The following is a 25,974-nucleotide window of genomic DNA, read 5'->3' as shown; positions in this document are numbered from 1 at the left end:
GAGCCAATTAAGTATTTAAACCAGGGCAGTGTGACACAATCAGATCTGCCACTCGAGAAATCTCCCCGCGGTAGAATGGGGGGGTGGGGGGAGCAGTGTTGGGGAAGGAAAGGGGGCTGCAATACTGCCCATGGGAAACAGTAAAGACCTGAACCAACACAGGGCAGCTGGTGGCGAGGGGCGGCAGAGCAAACACGCATACCCAATTAAGTTAGGACTTGCAGTAAAGGGCAGGGTCCATGATTTTCACCTCCCTAGAAGCTAAGAAACAAGCCCACCACAGTTTCCTGGGTGCTGGCAGGAGACCTGGAACTCCTGGGTCAGAGAAAAAGGATGATTTATTACTCACAGCAGGAGCCACGACCACAGCATCTGCACCACTTCCCACAGGACAACATAAAGGTGGCTCCCACAGTGAATGGAACAAGAGAGGGCCCCTGGACTTAGGGAACCCAGGTTTGTTTTGTTTTGGTTTTTTTTTTAAGATTTTATTTATTTATTTGACAGACAGAGATCACAAATAGGCAGAGAGGCAGGCAGAGAGAGAGGAGGAAGCAGGCTCACTACTGAGCAGAGAGCCCGATGCGGGGCTCGATCCCAGGAACCCGGGATCATGACCTGAGCTGAAGGCAGAGGCTTTAACCCACTAAGCCACCCAGGCCCCCCGGGAACCCAGGTTTTTTTGGGGGGTTGCCCCTATGGGCATTTAATTTCCAACACTTTTCACTATACAAACATACTTAAAAAGATAACCCAGAACAAAGGCAGTCAGTGTCTCAGCTCATGAGATGTGCACAAGAAATGTGGGACCTCTACCAAGAGCTGTTTCTCAACATACTCACCTTACTGAGGAGGAAAAAAGGTCTCAAAAAGCTTAAAAGGAGTCAGGGCAACAAAGCTAGAGAATAATCGACGCGGGATTCAAATCCTTACCTGATGATGCCAGGTCTCACCGCCTTCCACGATTTAAAATCCCTTTATAGAAAACATAGTGACCTCTGCTAGGGGAAAGTTTGTGGGAGGGGCAGGTACATCCTCTAGTCTTTCCTGGAGGTTGTCAGCTCAGCTGGGTAGGGACTAAGGAGCACATCTGGGGTTGGTACCTCCACCTAGCTATAAGGATATGAGACATTCTCCTTGGGCCATAGATCCCCAAGCTCAAGTGGCAGAACAGAACCAGGCTGTTGAAGAAAGCAACAGCAATATATCTTTATGCAGTGGGGAGAGTTCCACTCCCAAGTCTTTCTTATGAAACTGCATCTAAACAGTGAAAAGTTTGTGTTAATACTTGGTTTTTATTCCCTAAAATTACTTGCAGAAGTGTGCAATAAAATAATCTTCCATACAAAAAAGGATCTCTATTAATCTGTGTGTTTAAACTAGCAAACACTGTGTGTGTCTGTGTGTGTATAAACATGTCATTTAAAGAAAGTAAAGTAACTATGTTAACAAACCAAAAAAAGTTGGTTGGCAGCCTCTTCACTGTGATAACAAATACCTTTGAGTCTTGAATCCAGTGTAAGTATAGACTACCACTTCACAAACAAGGTTAATTACTTTGAACATGAGTAATCAAGCTTACTCACTTATTAACATAAGCAAACACATGGTTTCCTTGGTTTCAAGGGTTCAGTTACAGAGGTTCAGCAACCACAGCTCTTTTGGTCTCCCTGGGGCCAGTGAACCCAGTTGGAGAGATGATCCTGTTGAGGGTTTTTTTAGCCCCATCCGCAAGATCCCAAGGCACCTGAGCAGTCCTTGTCAGACTGAGGAACCCTTTCCTTGGCAGGGAGCTCCCAACTCCCCATGAGAAACCCCTATCCCCGCCTCTACCAACATCATCACCACCAGCTTCTTCAAGGTCTGAAAGGCACAGTTGGTACTTATCACACTGAGCAGAAATGTCTGAACCCGTTCAACTTAAAAGGATCACCCCTTTTATATGCCACAAGTTAAACCTTTAGACGACCACGTGATGCACACAAAACTCTACATCACACAGCTCCGGGGAACATCACACACATCCCAAGGAGTCGTGCAGTCCACAACCTGTGTAGCTATACATGGCAGTCCTCAGGGAAGGTGAGGGGGGAACTCCAACAGATGTTTCCCCATTAAATCCACTTCCTGATCCACTTTCTACTTAATCCATCATGGATCTCACTTTGATGGCTGCAGACAGTTAATAATTTTCACATATCATTAAACGAATGAAAATACTTAGGATCCGGTTGATTAAATGCCAGTAAGATTCACACTGGAAACAACAGGAGTGGGGTTTCAATATCTTATCTCCCCTTTGAGCCCTGAGAGTCCTTTCTCCATGTAGACTCTTAATATCAGGCCTAATTACCAAACAGACATACTATTCTTTTCATGGGGGAAAGAGCAAATCTATATTGCAGGTAACAAGTAAATACACTTTTACAGATATTTTACGAAGGAAAAAAACATTGTTCTAAACAAATAGTCATTACTTGCCTTTCATCAGCTGCATGACTGCTAATTATAACACTCTAAATTGTCTAAACCAGCATAGAGCTGATCTTGGGGTTACTTTCCAATAGGTTGGTTAACTGCTTGAAAAACAATTCATTTGGCAAATATCACAAGCAAACAGAAATTTTCTTCCCCAGTCCAATTCAGCAGAGGCAGGATGTTTCTGAAATGGGCTCTGCCTGAGCCTTCTTCACTCTGGCCCATGGCCTTGACCTGGACTTCCCCACGTGTCTCCCTTCTTGCAGAACCAGATGTCCTCCTAATCTCCTAACATTGTGTGCTCCCTCCACCCCATACTCCTGGTTTCTGCTGCTCTGTACTCTCATGATCAACCTCTTGCCTATGTCAGTTTTACATCTTACCTGACTCAGGATACAATTCTTGGCCAAGATGCCTTGGTCCCCCTTGGTTCCCTGGAGGTGCACAGGCCAGTGGCATAGACATGAGGTACACAAGAAGCTCCTCCTCAGGTCTTTGAAGAAGTTCTGAGGAGCAGCACAACACCACCACCTTCCTAACCACACTATTTGTAGGTGAGGCCCCAGTAATTAGGTTCTAAACAGGACATAGCTGAATATATTTAACTGGTAAATATTCAGCTACTACACAACACACCTGTGTCTGGCCTTACTTGGTTTTACCCTACTTACACGGTAATCAATTAACCAGCTACTATCTCTTGGAAGCCTGACACACTTGGGTCAGAGACAAAGGACTGTTACAGCACAGCAGAGAGCATGAGCATGAGGTTTGTGTCTGTTCTCCTCATTCCTCAGTCCATGGTAGGTGGCACCAAGGGGCCCAGATGGAAGCTGCACGTGCTGCTGTCACTCTGCGTCACAGCTGAGGAACCGGTGCTTTCGGGAACCTGCTGCTTTATCACAAGCAGTAAGTGAGACTGCTCTTTGTCCCAGAGAGAGACATTACCTCATCCTTCAAGACGGCTCGCTGCAAAAAAGCACTCGAAGAAATGGCCCGGATAAAGAGCATTCTTGGCGCACACACACCCCCATCCCCAGCAAGATGTGCAGAAGCGTAAGAAGAATGTGGACGAGTGTCTCCCAACAGCCTGGGCACGTCCCTAAGTGTAGATGATGATCTTCATGGGTTTCATGGTCCCAGTGTCTCCACAGGAACCCCCACTACACTCATGGCATGGATTACAAAAGCAGCAGACCCCTTCGTGGAGAGGAACTCTGAAACACACACACACACACACACACACACACACACACACACACACACACACACCAATTTAATGGCTTAGCCCAATAGCACAGTCTGGGAATCCCCCCACGCACACAGACATGCCCAACACCACCTTTGCCTTTCTTCCTCCTTTCTTTCGCCTCTTCCACCTTTGGAAACCTATCAATGTTTAGAAAAGCACAAGAAATAAATAATGGACAGAATAGAAGCGGGCCTTCATCTGGGCAAAACTTCAATTCTAGAAATCTTCATCCCTATAGTTAGAAGAAGAAAAGTCACTTATGATAGTTCAGAAAATGAAAAACAGCGAGACGAAACTCCATTTGGCAAATGTTCACACTCTGAAAGGCACTAACTTTGGGGAGGAAGACAACTTTCTTCTTGCCGGACTTGACTTTTTACATCCCATACAGTGAAAAACACAATTTAAAAAGCCAGATTCCTTAAAGTCCAACAGTCTATAAACACCATTTGTAACAAAAATTTGTAAGTATGTAAATATAAATTCAATTAGAAAACTTGTAATTGCCATCAGAATAAGTCAGAATAAGTTATACATTAATAAACAGGTTCATAAACACACCTACTTGTACGTAACAAATCTTTGCAGATGGCCCAGATGGAAGCTTATTTTGTTCCTAATGAAAATTACCTTAGATTTAATTCATTTCAATTAATAATTACTGGCTAGCTACGATACATTAGGCATTTTTCTAGGCATAAAAAATTTTATGCCTTTAACATGCTTATAACATCTACACACGTTGTTTTACTGAACTGTAATGTTCTACACATACTACCATTAAAAAAGAAAACAGGTAGGTCTGTGGCCTCAAAATTACTCTGTAGGCAAGATGTGAGAAATGCTGGCATTTAAGAAATAGAGGGATGAGCAGGTCATGCCAGGAGTGGGCATGCTGGACAGCTGCAGCTAAACAGGAAAGGAAAATAGGGTCCACAAAAGATGGGAGTGAAGCAGCTGTCCTGGCTAGAAACCCTCAGAGAGAGCCAGTTGCCAAAGGAAAGCACAGAGGTACAATCTCCCCCAGGGGCTGAAGGACAACAGGAAGCAAAGAAAACCTTGCCATGAGCGAGAAGTCCTATTGCACAGAGTGCACTTCCCCTAACAGGGCCAGCTGAAGTTCCTGCATACCACCAACCCCGGGTGATAATGAACCAAAAGCCTGCACCTGTCCCGAGTTGTCCTCTACTCCCCACTCGATGACAAAGCCAGCCTTCACTGAGTGCTCGCCCCTCTCCAGGGTGCGTGTATCATCTCAGTGCACCTTTACATTTATCCTAGAGGGAGGTGCACTTTTTGCCCAGAAGGAACAGTTCAGAGTGGTGGAGTCCATGTTCAGGGTGACCCAGCTTGGCGGTGTCAAGGCCAGGATTTGAACCCATTCGGTCTCACTCACCACTACCCTAGACAGAGCAGTATTCTCTGACTCGCATGGGGGTGGGGGAGGAAAAAGTTAAATTATAGAAACAAAGAATTAATGTCCCATTTTTTTAAGATCATGTGGGACGATCTGGAGCTACAAGTACAAAACAAAATAAATTCCATGGGTCTCTGCATTCAGTACAAAGAAAACCCAAACAGGACCTTTATGAATTCATAGATAAAGGTTATCACCACAGAATCTTCAAACATCTAAGAGCTGATTTAAATGAAAAATGAGCAATATTAGAGATGACAAAGAATTTCAAATAATACCTATACCCTCAAGCTTGATCTGTTCAATATGCCACTTTATGTGCAAATTAATTGAAAGGCTTTGTGTTTCTGCTAACTTAAAAGCCACATATGGAATCCATATGAAGCCAACTTTTTGAGTCTGTTCATTCCAAAGCATAAGAGTAATACATAATAAATAACCTGAATACTTACTTAACATAAACAAGGTTGATGTTAATCAGAATGACTGCACCAAAATGGTTTAGAGGAACCAAATGGAGTCAAACCACTAGCACTTGGAAACGGGCAACTGTGTGTGCGCACAGCCTACAGACAGCACAAGCCAACATGGACTTCATCCTAGGTGAATTCATAAATTCTAACAGATGCCTTTCCCACCATCCTCAGCAAGACGCAAAATCCGCAAGGACTCTCCTTGTCCCCTCTACACACTCTCCCCCCCTGCAACTTGGCGGAGGCTGGCCAAGCCCACGGAGACACTAGGCTCTGGGGACCACAGCTGTTACCCGTTTCATAACCTGGGGGCTCTGCTAAAAATCTTGGCTGGAGAAGAAGAAAAAAAAAAGGATTCTACTATTAGGAGGGGGAAAATGGTGAGGAAGGGAGATAAAAACTAGAGGCCTAATGATTTTTAAGGTCCCTTTCAACACAGATGTGTTAAAATGATATAATTAGGATGCAAAAGACTAATAAACGGATAGTTCCAATACCTGGGCACGAAAAGACCCACCAAAGAACACCGACTTAATATTTCTGCAGCCATTGCCGCTGAAAATAACCCAACCTTCTGTTCTGTCATCAGCAGGTTAACCTTTTTAAAGAGTGAGAAAGAGATTCACTCACCTTCACTGAAAGCAAAAATCCTGTCTTCTCAGTTCTGAAATTAAAGTCAAGAAGAGAGAAGGGGGGCAAGGCAGGGGATATTCACTGAAAGCTCACAATTTTAAAAACTGCATTTTGAAAGATTCTGAGCAATAATTAATGACCTGCTGGTGCCTTCACTGAAGATGGAGTCATTTCATAGCTCAGAGAGTTCATTTTCTAGTCTTCATCTAAGAACCAAAAATATAATCATAACGTTTTTTTTCTGTTTACACCATAGAGAAAACAAAAACTGATCTCTGGTTTTTATTTTTCACTTAAAATTTTTTCATTTAGTTTGCATATTTATACTATACCGTTAGTCTTTTATCATAAATAAAATTGGAGGTCATTTGGTCCTGTAGCTCACTCTTCTTTTTCCAAAGAAAGCATATACTTACTTACAAAAAGAAAATTCAAGGATATAGATCAATATTCATTATTCATGAAAGGTATATACTGATAATATTTATATTCACGAGGATACATACTGATGTATATTGCTATACACTGATATTTTACAAATCCAAATATATTGGCGCGACTGAGTGGCTCAGTGGGTTAAGTAAGCCTCTGCCTTTGGCTCAGATCATGACCCCAGTGTCCTGGGACCGAGCCCAGCATCTAGCTCTCTGCTCAGCAGGGAGCCTGCTTCCCCCTCTCTCTGCCTGTTTCTCTGCCTACTTGTTATCTCCCTCTGTCAAATAAATAAATAAAATCTTAAAAAAAAAATTCCAAATATATCAACAGTTAAATAGAATACATGTATTTCACAAAAATAAAATGCTTCTATCCTCTTTTCAGGGACACCATCCTTTCCTTTTTTTTGAAACACGGATCTGTATCTTTAAAAAAAGAGGAGTAAAACACGATTTTCAAACTTTCACGCAATTGTTTCAAATTCTCACTGGAGAGCAGCTTTAAAACTCTCCAAGCTTACAGGAAGAACATTAGGAATAATTAAATTTTGCAGACTCAGGAAAAAAATGAAAATGCCACACATAATTATATCATCTAGCCATCTCTTCATTCAATTTATTCTTTCCAAAACCAATAGAGAAAGCTAAAAGAACTGGTACCAAATAAACACAATTATCCCTAGGATTCCAGTTACCAGATTAAAAAAAAACAAAAAACAGGTAGCGTTTTTCCTATGACTGCCGTGCGGCAGCTGCTACACATCTTCGGATAAGCAGGGCACCAACAATGACACTGGTACCCAGAAAGTTTGCAGCTATGTATTTCTGTCTACATAAAGGTCATTGCGAAAACATTTAAAGCTGAGAGCATGGGTTTGGGGTTTTTGTTTTTTCAATTACTTAACGCTATAACTCTTTCCTTTAAAAGTACAGAGTTTTTCTAATGCCTCAAGCAGATCTATTGATTTTTTTTTCTTTTCAGTTCTGTGGAATTGATGTTTATTCACAAGATATTTGTACTGTATGTTGAAACACTTATTCTAAATGTTATCCTGAGGGGGGAAATGCAGGTAGAGTTAGAGTCAGAGAAATCCTTAAAAGTTATTGATGGAAAAGCACGTTTCTTTTTTCCTTTACAAAGTAACTGAGGTTTGCTAAATTCAAATCCTTGTAGGCGACTAGAGCTGAAAACTCTAAAATGCTTTGTTTGTTTGTTTGTTTGGGGGTGTTTGTTCACTGCTCTCAAAGTATTTGAGTAAGAGTCTCCATTTTTAATACAATGGCACCAAAAGAAAGTATTACTGGGACTGTGGTGAATTTCTTTTCCTTCAAAAAATGTATATTAGGGTTTCTGTATTGTTTTTACAGTGGAAAAGTATAAAGAAAGTGCCCTTTTCTTTAAAATGCATCAAGTAAATGGACTCATTCCAAATGTGAACATAATCCGTAGTAACCTGAAGAAAGAGGAGATAGAGCTGCCGGGTCCCCACTGAGATAGAGCTCCTCAGTTTTTAAGGTTAACTTCCTATTAGCCTGAGATCCAATTTCCCAAAGCATTTTCCTTTTTCTACCTTAGATGTAACTACTCACTGGGCCCAGAGGTAGCAATTTTCCAGAGATGGGGGGAAGGAGGGGTTCTGGGTTCATCTCTTTATTCCCTGACAGGAAACAGAACCTGGAGTTGGCAAAACTTTCCACACATCTCCCCAACTGCTTTCTAGAGATTCATCTATCTCACTAATAGGTTTTAGCTTATAAATGCATGCCTTCCTTTGAATTACTTAAAAGCAATGCTCCCCAAAGTGAGATTCCCTGGTGACCTGGGGTGCCACAGGAGACAATTTCAGAAAACCGCATTAAATCATTCTGAATACGAAAGTCATTTCCTTTTCCACTCTCTTTTAATCCTCTGGTCTAGTCAAGGAGAAAGTCTCCATTTGATGCCAGGATGTGGAACACTTTGCACACTTGTTAACCTCCACGGTAACAAAGGAAAATAAGCTTCTGACTCAGGTCTGCCAGCAGGCCCCAATCGCTACCCAGAAGTTAATAAGCCATATTATTGTCATTGTATGCATTTGAATAGTGATATTTTTCAAGCATTTTTTAAATAAATGTATTTAAGGTTTAAAAATGGAATCAATTTAAAAGAAAAGAATCAGTTTGCAATGGTCTAGATCCTTGCAGCTTAAAATGAGATCAGTGGACCAGCCACAGCCGCCTCACCTGTTAGCTTATTCAAGTGCCAGATCTTTGGCCTCTCTCATGCCTACTGAATCAGAATCTGCAATGCATGCACGTATGCATCCCTGCATTCATTCATTCATTCATTCATGAGGGAGAGAAAGCGGGTCTATGCCTTCCTGCTGCAAGTGGCATGGGAGAGGCAGAGGGGGCAGAGGAGGGAGGCCAACAAGCACACTCAGGGCTGAGCACAGAGCCAGATGCAGAGTGCAGGGGCTCTATCTCAGGACACTGAGATCATGGCCTGAGCCAAACCAACAGCCAGAGGCTTAGCAGACTGAAACCGGCAGGTGCCTCCACTATCTGCATTTGAAACAAGATTTCCCATGTGACTTGAATACACCTTAAAATTTGGGCACCAGGCACCTGGGTGGCTCAGTTGGTTGAGTTACTGCCTTCAGCTCAAGTCATGATGCTGGAGTCCAGGACTGAGTCCCTCATTGGGCCTCCTGCTCAGCAAGAGGTCTACTCCTCCCTCTGTCCGTCCCCCTCTCATGCTCGCTCGCTCTCATTCTCTTCTCCCAAATAAATAAAAATCTTAAGGAAAAAAAATAAAAATTTGAGAAGCTCTAAGGTGACACAAGACTTTGTCCAAAACCATGCAGGCAGCTTGCAAATGGCTGAACTTTGGGGTTCACTGTTTGGATTACCAGGTGGCCAGCCTCCAGGCTTCCTGGGACCCGGCTAGCACAGTCAGAATGACAAAGGGGATGCCTTCAGTGACTGTCAACGGGAAGTCACAAACCATCCATGGACCGTGAGGTCAGTGCGAGAATCTGCATCAGTGGTGTTGAGCATGTTGTACATAGGCTACGATTACCTTGAACGTGCTCCTGTGCCGTCCTGTCATGCTGCACAGATCGTTCTTTATTACCAGCGAATACTACAGTAAAAATTCTACTCACCCTCCCTTTCATCCTTCCTCCTTCCCCTTCAAGGGCTGGGGATTTCTGTACACCTTCTACATAAGTGAGTGACAAGCCTCCTTGCACCTACTAAATTAGCATGCCCTGGCCTTTTCTCCCAGAGTTGAGCCCAATTAAAGAGAAGATTATGCTTAGAAATTGAGACAATCTGGGTCTTCTTATCTGGTGATACCGTAAGAGGCAAAAGAACACTTTTCCCGGTGCCTCCCATCACTGTCTCAGAGAAGCCAGAGGGTCATCCATTCACCAGGATGGGTGGCCCATTTATTAAGTCAATGATCAGGTAGGTCAGGCCGAAATTCTACTTCTGCATCAATTCTAAGGACACCTTCATGATCTACAGAATTTGTCTGAAATACAGAGTAAAATAATGACCAAAATATGTCAGACTTCTGATACCAAAAATGTGAAAAATATGTAGTTACAGCCATCTAGGTATTTCCACAATACCCAGGTTCAACAGACGTTAATAAATGTTTTGATTTCCGCCAGGTGGTAGGCCTAACACCAGAGCTCAACATCAGAAGCTCACCTTCCCGGCACAAAACACGAAGGCGAGACCATATGGTTTTGCAAAAGAAAATGAAAAGGGAATCTAAATGGGTGAAGAAAAGGGGGAAAATTAACAACGAACAATAGATGCAAAATCATGGTCTTGTATGCCTGATAAGAATTACATGCCATTCATTACAATGAAAAGAACACTGCGAATATTGTTAGATCTTTTTTTCCCTTTAGTTATTTTGAGAATGCACTTATGTAGGCAGAACATTACAGAGAACAAAAAATATATATTACCATGTAAGATTACTTTAATGGTTCTGAAAGAAGAAAAAAAAAAAAACTAAACAAAACAAAACAAAAAATATATATATATGGTATATATATATGGGTATTGAGGAAAACAGAGGAATAATTGCTAGTACCCGAATATTCCAAGCCGTCATTCACTCTTCTTTTTTTTTTTTAAGATTTTATTTATTTATTTGACAGACAGATCACAAGTAGGCAGAGAGGCAGGCAGAGAGAGAGGAGGGAGGAAGCAGGCTCCCCGCTGAGGAGAGCACGATGCGGGGCTCGATCCTGGGACCCTGGGATCATGACCTGAGCCGAAGGCAAAGGCTTCAACCCACTGAGCCACCCAGACGCCCCGTCATTTACTCTTCTAATCCTCATGACTCCAATATAGACGTTATACTCCTATTAATAACATTAGCTGCCTGGGTGGCTCAGTCGGCTAAGTGCCTGCCTTAGGCTCAGGTCATGATCCCTGGATCCTGGGATTGAGCCCTGCATCAGGCTCCCTGCTCATCGGGCAGCCGGCTTCTCCCTGCTTGTGCTCCCTCGCTTTCTCTCTCTCTCTGACAAATAAAAAAATCTTAAAAAAAAAAAAAGAAAGAAAGAAAAGAATGCCATTTTGCAGATGAGAAGGACCTTGACTGTAAGGTCTCTAAAATAACCTGAGGTCACAAGCCTGGGAGGAGAGCCTGGGAGGACAGCTGGCTAGAAATCACACTTGAAGTCCAAGCTCCTTCACACCAGACTCTTCTGCCCGCTTCCCACCAGAGTGCTGGACCGCCCACGTCCGGATGCCTCTTCATCATCACTCTCTGATACGGACACATATAAAGATGTTTTATAAATTTCTAAATTAACTGGAGTCTTCATCAGTTAGAGGGCTGGGCCATTCTTCACAGGACTGACTACACCTCAAAGCAGGAGAACGAACTTGGGGCATTAGATGCTTCCACAGTGATCAGAACTACTTACTTGGCAGAATTATGTTTTAGGGCTGCTTGGGGGGAAATATTAACAGCTGGGGGAAATTTCTGTTGGAAGCAAAACATTATACTTTGAGAAATGCTTAAGTCAAGTACTGCCCTTTTATTAGGACTACTTAATGAAGTACAAAGCGTTAAAATAGCTGGCCTGAATATTTATTAGAGCACCAGCTGTTCCCTCCAGATTTTTAGAAATTCAAGACTTAGTGCCAAGCATAACTTAGGAAAAAAAAGTCAACAAGAGAGCCCTATCTCTTATAATCGTTCTCTAAATAGTAAATAGTAGTTGAAGAGGTATAGAACATCACTTTGTCTTTTCAGGGAGGGGAGCCGAAGTGTTTTGCCATCCACTTCCAAATACCACCTTGTTATTGAGGTTGCTGATCACATTACTTAAAAAGTATCCCTTGGAGGGCACCTGGGTGGTGCAGCTGGTAACGAGTCCCACCCTTAGTTTTGGCCCAGGTCCTGATCTCAGAGTCCTAGAATCGAGCCCTACTCAGCATGGAGTCTGCTTGAGATTCTCTCTCTCCCCACCCCTACCCCTCCCACTTGTGCTCGCACGCGCGCTCTCTCTCTCTCTCTAAAATAAATAAATAAATCAATCTTTTAAAAAAAATTATACCTTGCTAATCACAGAGTTCGCATGCCACTCTGGGTTCTTTTCTTTTCTTTTCCTTTCCTTTCCTTCCCTTTCCTGACTTTCTTTCTTTCTTTCTTTCTTCCTTTCTTCCTTTCTTCCTCTCTTTCTTTCTTTCTTTCCTTCTTTCCTTCCTTCTGGAGTGGCGTTATAACTATGTCCCAGGAAAACATTTCAGAGAAATAACTTAGACTTTATTTCCAAATTCTATTTCTTTCAAATTTCCACTTGAGGAGCCCAGCCATTATCAAATAATGTTATTTTTTTAAGATTTTATTTATTTATCTGAGAGAGACAGAGAATGAGAGAAAGAGAGAGCATGAGAGGGGAGAGGTCAGCAGAAGAAGCAGACTCCACTGAGCAGGGAGCCCGATGCAGGACTCAATCCCAGGACTCCAGGATCATGACCTGAACCGAAGGCAGTTGTCTAACCAACAGAGCCACCCGGGCGTCCCATCAAATAATGTCATTTTTTTTTTTTTAAAGGTGGGGTAGGGAAACAGAAGAAGTCAAGAAAATAATGGAACAATTCATTATGCACACTCTGAATATTCTACATTCGACCCTTTTCTTTCTAGAGTTGGCTGACAAGTATCAGGTTTGGGTATTCCGCGTTGCTTTACTGTCAGCAATCTCAGATAGGGCTGCGCATTTGGATCTGAGAGAAGAAATGTCCCTGCCACGGCGGGACAGCAGAGAAGTCAACAAAACTGCCATAGGGATACAGAAAGCAACTCCCCTGTCCCTCACCCCGAATGAGGGTACTCAGGGCTGGGGACACAGGAAAAAGCCCAGGAAAGGGAGGCTGGAAGGCAGAGCACCTTGGGCAGGGAGGCTGATTTCTGAAGGTAAGGACAGATCACTGTCTGGCATCTGCAGTTAGACCAAACCCCCTGCCCTGAAGGGTGCAGGACAGCAAGGGCAAAAGAACAGAATGTTTATTTCTTCATTGTTCCTGTCGAGTAAATAACTAGCTTCTCTCCCTATACGATGCTAATTTTTATCATACTAATTGCAGCACAAGAGGTTCTATTTAGCAGAGATTTTCTCATTTTGTTTTCAGGACTTTCAGATTTAAAAATAAACTGGCATTTCTGGATTAATAAAAAAGTCCATGAAGGATAAAACAGGCCACATTATATTTTTCTCATCATCAACGAACACTAGCTTTGTGTGCTGGTGAAATCGCTCACTCTTCAGTCACGGCACAACACTACCCACCCCCAGGTCCCCCAAGGGTCCCCTCCAGACAGCAATGAGAAGAGATGCCACTTCTTGACAAGAACAACAAACCAGAGCTTCTCAAAAGTCAGCGGGGCATCAGAATCACCTGCAGGGATTTAAAAATACAAAACCCAAACAACAAAACACACACACATACACATACACAATACCAGGGCTCCATCCAGGACCTACTGAATCAGTTCCCCTGGAGGGAAGACTAAAATTTCCTACCAACTTACATATTATGCTACAACATCTATAAAGAAATGAAATCCCAATGAATCTTACAGAAGTCACTCTAGGTAGTGAGAGGGACTTCTGGGCATGAAGAGATTCCCGCATAGGAGATGGACCTATGCAAGGAATAATTTTGTAAAAACGTGCCTTGACCATCAAGATTCAAAAAACACCTGAAGGCCAGGGCAGGGCGTCTGGGTGGCTCAGTCTGTTGAACGTCTGCCTTCGGCTCAGGTCATGATCCTGGAGTCCTCGGATCCAGCCCTGCGTCAGGCTCCCTGCTCAGCAGGAAGTCTGCTTCTCCCTCTGCCCTTTATCCCACTTGTATGCTCTCTCTCTATTAAAGAAATAGAATCTTTTAAACACACACACAAAAACACCTGAAGGCTAGAATGGTGGTTTTCAATAGTCTGTTTGAGCAGCAGACCTCTTCTTGAGCAGTAGACCCCCTTTTCTAAAGCCAAATCCTTCCTGATATCCCAAAATATTAACCCTAAGGGCTGAGTCCTCAGGAGGGAAGAGAGGTCACAGATCCTCCTCATCAGGCCCCAGTTACACCTCAAGGAAGCCTAGGGCTGCGGGTAGCAACAGCTTAAAAACCACCAGGCCAGACTAAGGTATGTAAATGGGATAAATAAATAGTGCTAAATCTAAATTCAAATAATTAACTGGAGGATTAGGGCTTCTGATGAGCACTTAGCCTAGGGAGAAATGCTTAACAGAAGTTCACCTAAAAAGAAGCAAAGGTTTCATTTCACTAGGAATTCACTTTGAGCCAGCCGTGTTCTCTGGCTGTCAGGAAAAGCCTGTGCAGTTTAGCTTAGGTTAATAACTCCTATTTGCACTGAGAGATTTACCTTTCACGAAGCACGTGCATGCTCTCAATTAATACTGGATAACAACTCTGTGAGATGTTGGAATTATTTCCCCATATTTTAGATAAACAGCTGAAGTAATCATCTGCGAGAGTAACCTACTTAAACACAAATCCAGGCAGCAGCAGAGTCTTCTACCTCTAGGTTCAGCATGGTCTAGAGACTTAAGAGGAAGTTCAAGGGTGACAGCCCACTGCTCTCTGGATGGGTGGAAGGGTGTGTGAAGAATCTGTTCCGTTCTGATTGCTACAGTAATAGAAGTGTGTCTAAATGGGACCACAGGCAGAGTATCATGACCAGGGCAAAGAGCAATCTGGAAATTGTACAGGAAGAATACAAGAAGGAACTAAGAACTTTTAACGATGAAAAACAGAATGTTTAGGAATGACATAATTCCTTTTTTATTTTTGTTAATTTAGAAAAAAAAATTTTTTTTTTTTAAATTTGAGAGAGAGACAGAGATAGTGAGCAAGAGCACTTGAATGGGGAGGAGAAAGAGAAGCAGGCTCCTCAGTGAGCAGGGAGCCCAATGAGGGGCTTGATCCCAGGATCCCTGGGATCATGACCTGAGCTGAAGGCAGCTGTTTAACTGATTGAGCCACCCAGGAGCCCCTATAACATCCTTTTTTAAATAATGAAGGGCTACAGAGAAGGCAGGTAAGTCTTGTTTGTCACCTAGGGCCTTCCCCCTCTCCTTCCTGAAAAATTCTATCCTAAAGCCATTACTGGAGACCGAGCAAGATTGGTCTTTGTGCAAGGATGGGTATGGCAAAGGATGTGGAAGCCCAGAGCAGGGTATCAGAGCCTGATCAGAGTGAGGAGTGTTCATATTGGAGGACAGGGTATGGTAGTCATGTTGCAACATCAGCACATCAGGAGGGAAACCATACGAGGGACAGGGAAGCTGTGGAAGACTGGCTACGTATTAGGAGAATTTGTCAAATAAGTAAACTGTGAAGAAAGATGGGAGCCAGGAATTCACTGTTGAAGAAGGTATTTATAATAAAAAAGGAAAAATTTAGAATAAACCCTGTGGTATCAAAGAGGAATTTGAGTTATCACTGAACTCATGGTTTCAAAATATAAATATAGAAATGCATATGTAATGTATGTACATGCATATATATGTATATACAGACACATATCCCACAGTTCTGTCCACTGAAATTCCCAGGGCTGGTGATACCCGTGATACCCTCACAGCTATGAGCACACTCAGCAACCACATCTTGGCTTCTAAATACCATTTGCCATTCAAAGGAACCAGGGCTCCTTGGAGAAATGGCTGATAGAATAAATCACACCAGTAACTTACAAGATGAGCTTGGAACATCTTGTTCCTCCAGAAAGCAAAGAAGTACTCAAAAAATGATGGGAGTAAATGGGCATGGGAGGCAGCATGGAAAGACCATCGCTGGCTGCCAAACCTGGGACCAACTACAACATCCAAGTTGGGAGAGCAACAGCTTAACTAAAACACACCAAGAAAAAACAAGGAAACAGTAAGCTCTTACTGATAAACAGGATGAAAATTTGATGAGGACTGATGAGAACTGGGCTATTTACATTGTTTCAAAGTAACCTGTCACACAATATGTACAAATCACAAAAGGAAAAAGACTAACTTTACGGTGGAGCAGCTTGGCAAACAAGACTTTAAACAAGTGACCATTGTCAGTCATAGGACAAACAGAAATCAGTGCCATCTGATGGGATGCAATGAGACAGACGTAGCTCCATTTCTGTGGTTTTCCTGCCAGAGATGCACAGCCTGAATCTAAGGAGGAGAAAATGGAAGGCAAACCTAAATCGAGGAACGTTTTAGAAAATGACTGGTTTATAATCTTCAAATGTATCAAGATCTTGACAGGGAAGGACTGAAGGAGGTAACTGAACATAATGTGTGTTCTGTACTGGAGTCTTTGCTTTACAAGACATGATTGGAACAACTGGGAAACTTGAAAGAGGTCTAATCTAAGGATTAGACGATTGTAACAGATCAGTGGTAATTTTCTGGCTTTGAAGGCTGTACCCATGGCCATCTAGCGTGATATCCTAGTTTCCAGGAAATATATGCTCAAGTATTGGCGTGACAGCCATTATCCTGGCAACTTTTTCTCAAGTGATTCAGGATAAAAACAAAGGATACCACATGCAATTTTTCTGTGCTTGAGATTGTTTCAAAATAAAAATTAAAAATCAGCAACATTATGAGGATGGAAGTTATAGGGAAACAGATTACATCTACTTGGAGGACAAATGAAACGTGGTCCAAAAATAGATCCTGCTTAAATGGGTTGGCAGGACGTCACAGAGAAAATGTTTCACTGAATAGGAAGTTAGAGGAGATGACACCTAGGTACTTTCCAATGACTTCGTAATTCCTTCATTCCACCACTATCTATTAAACACCTACTGTGTTTCAGACAGTATGCTAGGCCCTGGGCTTATGAAAATGATGGAGAGACAGTCCCTGCAGTTAAGGCTCTTATAAGTGAAGTATAATGATTCAGAAGTTAGAAATGTAAGACAGTCATCAGTGTTACATATGGAAAGAAGCATGTGTCTTCAATACTCCATTGTCTTTGTCTTTAATAATCCAATTTTCATTTATGAATTTTCAATAGACTACACATAGTTTATTATACAATCATATTCTTTAACATTTTCATCCTAACTCTTTGTGCTAGTGGGTGGTGTTAATTGAGGCATATGCAAAAACTTTATCACTTTTCAATTATGAACAGATGTAAGTGACTTACTTGATGTTTTATTTTAAAATTAAAAGCATCTTCTAAAATAAGTTTCAAAGGAGAAGCTAGGGCTATCGTTACTAGAGGAGGTTAAATATTCCAAAAGTGAACCCTGACATGTTCTCCAACAGCTCAAAAGTCACCCCACATCTCTGTGCTCCAATTTTTTCATCTGTCACGAAGATGTCATAATATGCTTTAACATGCTCTGAGATGCTTAGAAGAAAAAAATCATAATTAGAAAGCTTTGTTAAAATACAGGTTGCTTTCACCTTTTGCCAGGGACTAATGATTATTGTGGACATACTGAGACAGAGTGATCCATCTAAATGAGCTCACCTTGGCAATTTGATGGTGGGTGGAACATCATTTGGTTTTCCAACTTCCCCCCCTTGGCTTCATTTCTGTCTTCCAGCATATCATCAAATGTAAATACTTCAGTGTATGTTCTCACTGACCCAAGTGTGAGCAGCCAGACTAAGCAAGTCCAATATTCAATTATTTTCCCCCATTGAGGTCTCCACACCTTTCTTACACTTTTCCCATATGACACTTTCATAACCATATTTAGTTTTCTTCCTACCATCTCCCTGTAATTCAAAAGGCAATTTAGACTCCCATATGGTTGCCATCGAAGCTAACAGATGTCTAGCAAATTAAAACAAAAATTATGACTTATAAACTGCTGATGTATCGTCATTCCAGAACATCTTACAATTTATAGTGAATCATAAGATAAGGCTTCCTACTTGATGCTCCCCCAAGGTTCCCTAAATCTCTCTCCCCTCTGAATTTGAGCCCTGAGGAAACAAATTAGATACAACATTCTGCTATGAAGCCAGGATAAACCTCCACTTAAAGACACAATGTAATATTTGAAAGCACATCAAAGAGAAATTTGGCCTCAAGTATTCAAGGCTGTTCTAATCGTTGTTCTGGAGAAGAGAAAAACAAGTTGGGTTTTCCCAAATCATTCTTGGTTTTCCCAAGTCATTCAAGGTTTCCAATGATCCATGGGGCTTTTTCCTAACAAGTAAAAATTAAATTTACTGCATTCACTTGCCTCATCTTCTTGGCAGATCTTAAGGATATTATCACTACCTGGTAGTAATGATGCTAAAGTATTCTAGAAGTTCTATAGTACTGGATGAAAGTATAAAGCCTAGAGGCAGTATCAACAATGATACTCACCATTGGTTAATTACTCAGACACTGTACTGGGTAGTATGTTATCTCACTGAATCCTTGAAACTACAATTCCCTTAGATGTTATCCTTCCTTTATAAACAAGAAATTATGGCTCAGTGCAGCAGAATGTATGTTTCAAAGATGGCCACCATTCACACAACCTTGACATTTGTCCATCAAAAGGTGGAACTTCTTTCTTCACCCCTGCTCAAAACTGAGCAGGATCCACGTGTGCTTTAATAAGTAAAACAGATGAAAGTGACACAGGGCCAGCTCTGGGGTGTAGCCTTAACTGGCTGAAAGCTTCTACCAGTCTCAGAGACAGGAAGAAGGCACATGGAGGTGGCTCCACCAACAAGCCTGGCTGAGGTCTAAGCAAGCAGCAACTTCCAATCATGTGAGGATGCCATCTTGGGCATGCTATCCCTGACAGCTCTAGCTCCAGCCACATCTTGCTACAACTGCCCAAGCGACCCCCAAGTGCCATTGCCCAGATAAGCCTGGTCAAATCTCAAATGTGAGATACAATAAGGAAGTTTTGTTTTAAACCACTAAGTGTTGGGGTTGATTGTTATACAGTAACAGATCAACACCAGAATGAGATCAATTTACTGGCCTCCGAACACTTAAGAATTAGAACCAAAATCCCAAAGAGCCCAGAGAAAAACATCTACTAATGGTGGGTGATGGGATGTGGGGGTTCAAGACCCAAAAGAAGTGACTTGAAAACAAAACTCCCCTTCTCCCCCCTTACCCACCTCAAAGCAGCCTAAGGGTTTTCCAAGAAATGTCCAAATATGGTAACACCCTCAATAAAATCAATTCCCTTCTGGCTTGAGTTCTTCCAATATTAAATAGGGAAAATGAGATTTTCCCCACCACCCTGTGATAACTAATGAGAAAGGAATCTGTACAAGATGTTGACTTTGTTACTCAGAATATCGTTACAACTGTTATATAAAAGGATTCGTCTTTTACACACAAAACTGTACTCTAATAATAAAAATATATTTAATGACTCACAGGACCACATTTGAGATTCACAGTGGGGACAGGGAAGAATGCAGAGTATACCAGTAAGTGAACAAGCCAAGAAGAAATTAGGGAAAGATGTGTGTGTGTGTGTGTGTGTGTGTGTGCACGCGTGTGTGTGTGTGTGTGTGTGCATGTTCTATGAAAGGATCTTTGAGGGGAAAAATATGAAGAAAATTGATCTTCAGACAAGTCTCAGTAACAGAAAAAGTCTAATTTAACAAGTGTCCCAATATATGCTATTTTCATTTTATATAGTGCCTATCTCGTTATTATTCCTCCCTAGCCTATTGGAACTCGACAGACACTTCCTCTGCCAGCACTAGAAAGAAACTTACAACTCATCCAACTCCTTTATTTTAAACGCTGAGAAACTGAGGCCCATGGTGGTTAACTGACTAGCAAGGAGTCAAATTACTCAACAGCGAGAGAACCAAACTCGCAGTGCAGGTGCTATCATATGTTCAATTTTATTTTACCAGAACTCTACCTCCAAGGGTCCTCAATGTACTTCAAATTTCTTCCAGCGTCTCACCGTGTGACAATGAAAGATTAGGAAACCATGGTCTGTTATCAATCTCTTCTTCATACCAGTGTAAAGAGTACCATTGAATCTGCTATTTCTGGCAGGATGTGATTCTGTATTGGGCAAAGCTATGCAACTGTACAGAAGCATTTGCCAAGTTACTGACCCCAGCTCTTCAGTCATTAACACCTTAGTCTGAATTATTTCCATCGAATGTCAGGGTTACCATCCTGCTGATTCTGACTAAAAACCATGGTACTGACAAACTGGGAGATTTAAATCATACATACAGCAGGACAGGAAAGGCACTGGTGGGGGTGGGGGGGTGGGGGGAGCATCAGGGAGCAAAGCATTAGGCACAGAAAGGAAGGAGAAGGTGTGTAGGAAGCAGAGTAAGAGGAGATTCTTAGAACGAAGGCTTCTACTTAACAATTCTGCCTGGGGCAGCTTTTGTAGTTCTACAGCTTAGGTCTCCTTTCAGGCTTCCCATAAAACTCCCCCCAAGAGATGAAGATCTTCAAAATCAGACAAGATGCAGCTCTATTCCAGAATTCTCTCTGCAAGCATTCCACAATTCTTTAATGCCCTCTGCAATTCTAAGGGTTTTGCCACAACCTAATCCACAGAAAATACTAAATTTTCCTCTGTACACCATACAAAATTATACCAAACTGTCAGGAAAACAGGCCCAAATCCCTTTCTTTCTTTTCCACCTCCTGCTATGAAACTGCATAGAAAGCCCCTGGGTGCTTTTTGTTGCCTGGTAGCTGAAATGTGCAACTTTTCCAAGTGTTCAAGTAGAATCAAGAGGCCTAGACTCACCACCTCAACAAAGTCCAGTCCCAGTTCAGGAGTCCCCAACTCCTGAAGTCACAAAGTTTCAAGTTCCAATAAAATCAAAATACCCCCCTCAGAAATGTGACTACCAACCACTTTTTAACATTTTCAGCAAAGGTGAAAAAAAGAGAAGCAAAGAAAGAAAATAATTTATTCTTCCTATCACTGTAGCAGTGTTTGATTGCAGGAAGGGGGTGACCGCTCACAGGAATCAGGTAGAATCTCTGGGAAAAAAAAAACAAAACAGGCAAATGAACAAAAAAACCCTGCCTGTAAATTTCTATATATAATATTTAGTAGTGTTCTCTGCCCCCCCATTCTCTTTATGAGTCTTGAGGACAGATGACATTCTGACACAGAAAGTGGTCTCCAAACCTTTCCATTTCCTTTTGCAAAACATGCAAACCAACACAAGATACTTGAACAGAAAATAGAAAAAAAAATTTTTAAATAGCTTGGTAAATGTGCATAGGAAAAAAAAATACATGAAGAGCTGTGTTGATAACTATTCTCATACATGTATGTGTTTGCAGGAAATGACTAAAATTAAGAAGAATCAAAATAAACACGCCCTGTATTCCCGCTGCTGTGCATTATTACTGATCGATGGCTGGATGATTGTTTATCTCATACATGAACCTACACTGAATAGCAACTTGGAGAACACCCCCAGACAGCCACCATCTTTACTTTGCATGGGGGTGGGGGAAATGACCACTAAGGAAGGAGATGGGATGAGAAGGGGTGGGTAGGAATAACACAATCTTTGAACCACTGTCTCCCCCCCTTGCCCTAGTGAACTCTTTGTCTGGTTGCTGAACACGTTTGTGAGATCAAGGAAAAGAATCCAAACAAAACAAAAGAGTAGGCATCCCAGCCTAATTACAATAGGTGCCCAGCACACAGTGATGCCAGCAAAGCCAGAGCGTGGTTTGAATCTTGCGTTCAAGCATTCGCTCTCTCGTATCCCCAATAAAACATGTCTCACACAATCTCTTTGCATTGCTCCAAGGTTTCCCCCAAAACGGCCGGCTCTGTTTCACTCCTTAGAAAAGGAGGATGTGAGGCACGAACACACTGAAACATGTTGATGGTGACTTGTTATTATCCGGACAATAATATATACATGGAAATAAAACCCTCCACCCCAAACGCCCACTGACCAGTCCATTATGCAAAACGAGCGCCTTCCAGCTGAAGGGGAAGAGCTCGCAGGAAGCGTTATTTACGTGTACATTACAGAACCATATACCACCGCATCTGCATCCTACACAAAGCCCGAGATGGTGCAAGAAGATACACGCTGAGCATGGCACAGACCAGCCGCGGCAACACGGAGCCAAGCCCTCGTCCAATCAGATGCTTGTTAGAAGGTGGACCTCAGGGTCGGCTCTGCCCGATTAGCCTTCCCTATTATGACACCACGCTCTGCCCAACATCCATATCCCACCGGGAGCAAATCTAATTCGTGTGGTTGCTCATTTCTCAAACTGCCGAGCCCTTTCTTTCATCTGCATCCCTGCAATTCGCCCCTTAAAAAGCCGCCCCAAGGCCTGGGTGCCCCCTTTCCGGCTCGGTTTTTCTTTTACCTCTTCGCACTCCTAGGAAGGATTAAATGTTTCTCTCTCCAACGCGCAAGCTGGAAAGGCGGAAGGCAAATGCCTCGCCAAGCTCAGGCAAGCGCCCGAGGGGCTGCGAAAAGTAAAAGCAGCAAGCAACGTGGGGGGAAATCGTCGCGGATCGATCGGCCACAATAGTTGAAACCCCAGAAGCGCTCCAACTTACCCAGAATATGACATTGAAGCCAAATATGAAGTATTTGATGCAACAACTGACTTCAGGACCCTTGTAGTGCTTCCCGGACATCCTCTGGGTTCATGAAGACACTTGCCCCGGCAGCCCGAGTTTGGAGCCCGGGAGCACCGTTGCTCAGAGTAGCCCGGAGGGAAGCAGCGGATCGGGGACGCAGCTCCGGGCCGCGCCGCGGCGGCCGGGGCTGAGAGCCGCGCGGGGACCGACCGGTGGAGAGTGGCTCCCGCACCTCCAGTCCCCTGCGCGTCGAGGCCGCCGGAGCCGGGGTGGCCGTGAGCTGGCGGAGAAGCCGCGCGCTGCAAGCCCCGAGCCTCGCCGAAGCTGGCCCCGAGCCTAAGGCGAGAGCCCGCGTCTGTCCGCCCAGCGATATGTCCGTCCGTCGGCCTCTGAGCTTCGGGCAAACGCGACCGCGGCAGATGCTGCTAAAGACGCTACTCCTTCGCCCGCCCGCCGGCTCGCGCGCCCTCCCACCCCTCGCTCCGCCCGCCGCTCGCTCCGCCCGCCCGGCGCGCGGCTCCTCCGCCCGCAGCTCCGCCCACCGCCCGATCCTCGGCGAGACGCGCGCGCGCGCACGAGCTCAGGCGCTCCGGGGCTGCCGCGGTACCACGTAGCCGCACCGCCTCCTCCTGCTACAGCTCTTCGCCCCTCCCGCTCCCTTTCTCCCCGCCCCTTCTCCGACCAGCCCGGAGCGCGGTCGACCCCCGAGCGCTGCAGCAAGGTAGGTGGGGTGGGTGACGGACGGAAGGGAAGAGGAAGAGCGCCCGGGGAGCAAGCGGATTGGGAGCCGCCGCCGAAGTGACCGCGATTGATGAGCAGCGGGTCCCTCTCCACCACCCGCTGCGGCAGACTGTCTCGGGAGGGACGCGGGGGAGAGGGTCGCTCCGTGGAGAGAGGGCTGGGTGAGTGCGGATCCCGCGAGCCCCCCGTCCCCGGCCGAGCTCCCTTCCGGGTGTAACCGCGCTCACGCCCCCTCCTCCACTATGGAATAGTTAGAGGAGAAGACGCGCGGCCACTGGGCGGGAGCGGAAAGGGGTCGTAGACTTTGCTGGGAGCAAAGAGGGAAGGTGGGATGTTGGGGAGGAGGGAGGTAAAGAGAGCTGGGAAACGGGGGGAGCCGATTGGGAGGGTTGCAAAGGAACGTCTCGGGAATCCAAGTGTGGCTCCAGCCCAACCTCCCCACCTGCCGGAAAAATGAGCTGCATCCCAGAAATGCGGACGAGGAAAGAGAGATGGCTCAAAGGAGTTCCGGCCCGGATACAATCCTCGCCCTAGGGTCTGTTGCGTTAACAAACAGCAAATGCCCCTCGAGACGAAATAGTGCCGAAGACCTTGACTGGTTCCTAACTCTAAGAAGCAATTCAGAAGAATTTCCAGGCGGTCTTTTGGGAAGTCGGAATTAGTATTATACATCATAAACCATTAAGCTTTGACCTCTGGGGAAGGATAGAACAAGTGGCTGGAAACTCTTTGGGAGCGCTACCTGAGAACGTGTGCCCATTGGTTGCATACCGGACCTTCTCCTAGAAGCATTTTCAGAGGTGTTGGAGAGCGGGTACCAGTATCTCATGGTAGAAGAATGAACAGCTCAGAACTCTGTGTAAATGCCTATGGGGTGGGTTTTTGTTTGTTTGTTTGTTTCCAGGCTTCAGAAAGAGTTGAGATCAGGAAAATTTTCCAGCACCACCCCTGTAACCTGGAACCCGACACAGAAATGTGCGCGTTTCCTAAGTTCCCCAGATGATACTTCGTACGCTTACGTTTGAGAACCTTTTTGCATAGGGTTTCTCTGGTTACCCACCTCTCACTTTTCTCAAAAAATAAGCTAGCTAGTTGACAGCCTATAATCCAGCTTTGGAGGGGTGAGAAATTACTTTTTCTTGCAATAAACCACCACCCATTGAGATAGGCTTGGCCTTGAGAGGGATGGAAGCTATATTGAGGTCCCGGGGGACCCACAGAGGTAGAAGCGTCAGGAGATCCTCTCCGTTCAATATCACAGAACTATGATACTGGCTAACAAGGATTTCTGCCCTTTGGATGATAGAACCACTCCCCCCCCCCCCCCAACAAAGTGCCCTCCACCCACCCAAAGCACACAGCACACTAACCACCAGTCTAGTAGGCTTAAAAGATCTGCCATTCCCTACAATCAGGAAAGGACATAAAAGATTTACCTAAACCTATTCCGGCCATATTGTAAATCTTGCTTTGTATAAATAGAACAGTCCCTACAGATTCCTGGGTAAGTCAGAGGAAAGGTCTGCCTTAAGCAAAGGTGACGCAATCCAGAAAAGGACTGGAAATTAGATGCAGTTAGATCCAAATGACTGAGTTGATCTTTAAGCAGGATTTATCTTTGAAATAAAAATCAACGGAGAAGGAAAAGTTCAGATAACTCATCAGTTATGCGGGAGGTGGGGAGGATCTAGTTGAATTCCCATTTCATATGTCTAAAGTAAGTTCTAGGGGTATTTATGAATTACACACAGTAACACAAGAAAACGGTATTTGTTAAACCTCTAACTAGAAGTATTTCTCAACATAGAAGCAAGAGAAGGAAGTGATGTGGATATGACTGACCTGACCAGTAACCAAAGAAATAGATATTAAAACAAATTAATGATAAAGGTATGAAGATAAGGAGCACTGGCTTCCCCACTCATTGCAGGTGTCGTTTTGAAAGTATGCCATCCATTCGGAAAGCATTTTGGCTCTGTGTCCTAGGTCAGGGTGTGCCTACATTTTGACTCAGCAGTCCCACTTCTGGGAATCTAGCCAAAGAAATACTCCAAAATGTGGGAAAAGTTACATACTGCAATTTGTACATCATACCATTATTTTTATCGAAGATTTGGCCGCAGCTTAAAGATCCTGGAGCAGGGACTATACATGCAGTCACCTGGATGGGGACCACACTATCGCCTCATTTTTCTCTGCCTGTGCACTGAGGCATTGCTTTCACTGCCTAAAGCGCTCTCCTTGCCCTTTGTCTACGAGCTGACTCCTCTTATTCATACTCAATACTTTTTTTAAACTCCGGTACAGTTAACATACAGTGTTCTATTAGCTTCAGGTGTGTAATAAGTGATTGAACAACTCTATACATGATTCAGTGCTCATCACCGGTTAAGTGTGCTCTGATCCCCTTCACCTGTTTCACCCATCCAGCATTTTCAAGGTTCCTTTTGTTCCCTCAACACCTCCTACATTCT

General features: G+C 43.7%; 1 protein-coding gene across 2 annotated transcripts in view; it reads right to left on the bottom strand.

Moving 5' to 3' along the window:
- TSPAN5 (tetraspanin 5) overlaps positions 1–23,213 on the bottom strand; it is a 176,058-nt gene extending 152,845 nt beyond the window's left edge. For both annotated transcript variants that reach the window (XM_045997273.1, XM_045997275.1), the window contains exon 1: positions 22,736–23,213. In XM_045997273.1, the coding sequence (XP_045853229.1) occupies positions 22,736–22,816 (81 nt within the window). In that variant the 5' untranslated portion in view covers positions 22,817–23,213. The remainder of the gene's footprint in view (positions 1–22,735) is intronic.
- Positions 23,214–25,974: the final 2,761 nt, after the last annotated feature.

This window comes from Meles meles, chromosome 2 (genome assembly GCF_922984935.1).
Source record: "Meles meles chromosome 2, mMelMel3.1 paternal haplotype, whole genome shotgun sequence".
NCBI classification, from domain to species: Eukaryota; Metazoa; Chordata; class Mammalia; order Carnivora; family Mustelidae; genus Meles; species Meles meles.
The sequence above is the reverse complement of the archived record's forward strand: the minus strand, read 5'-3'. Positions and strand labels throughout refer to the sequence as shown.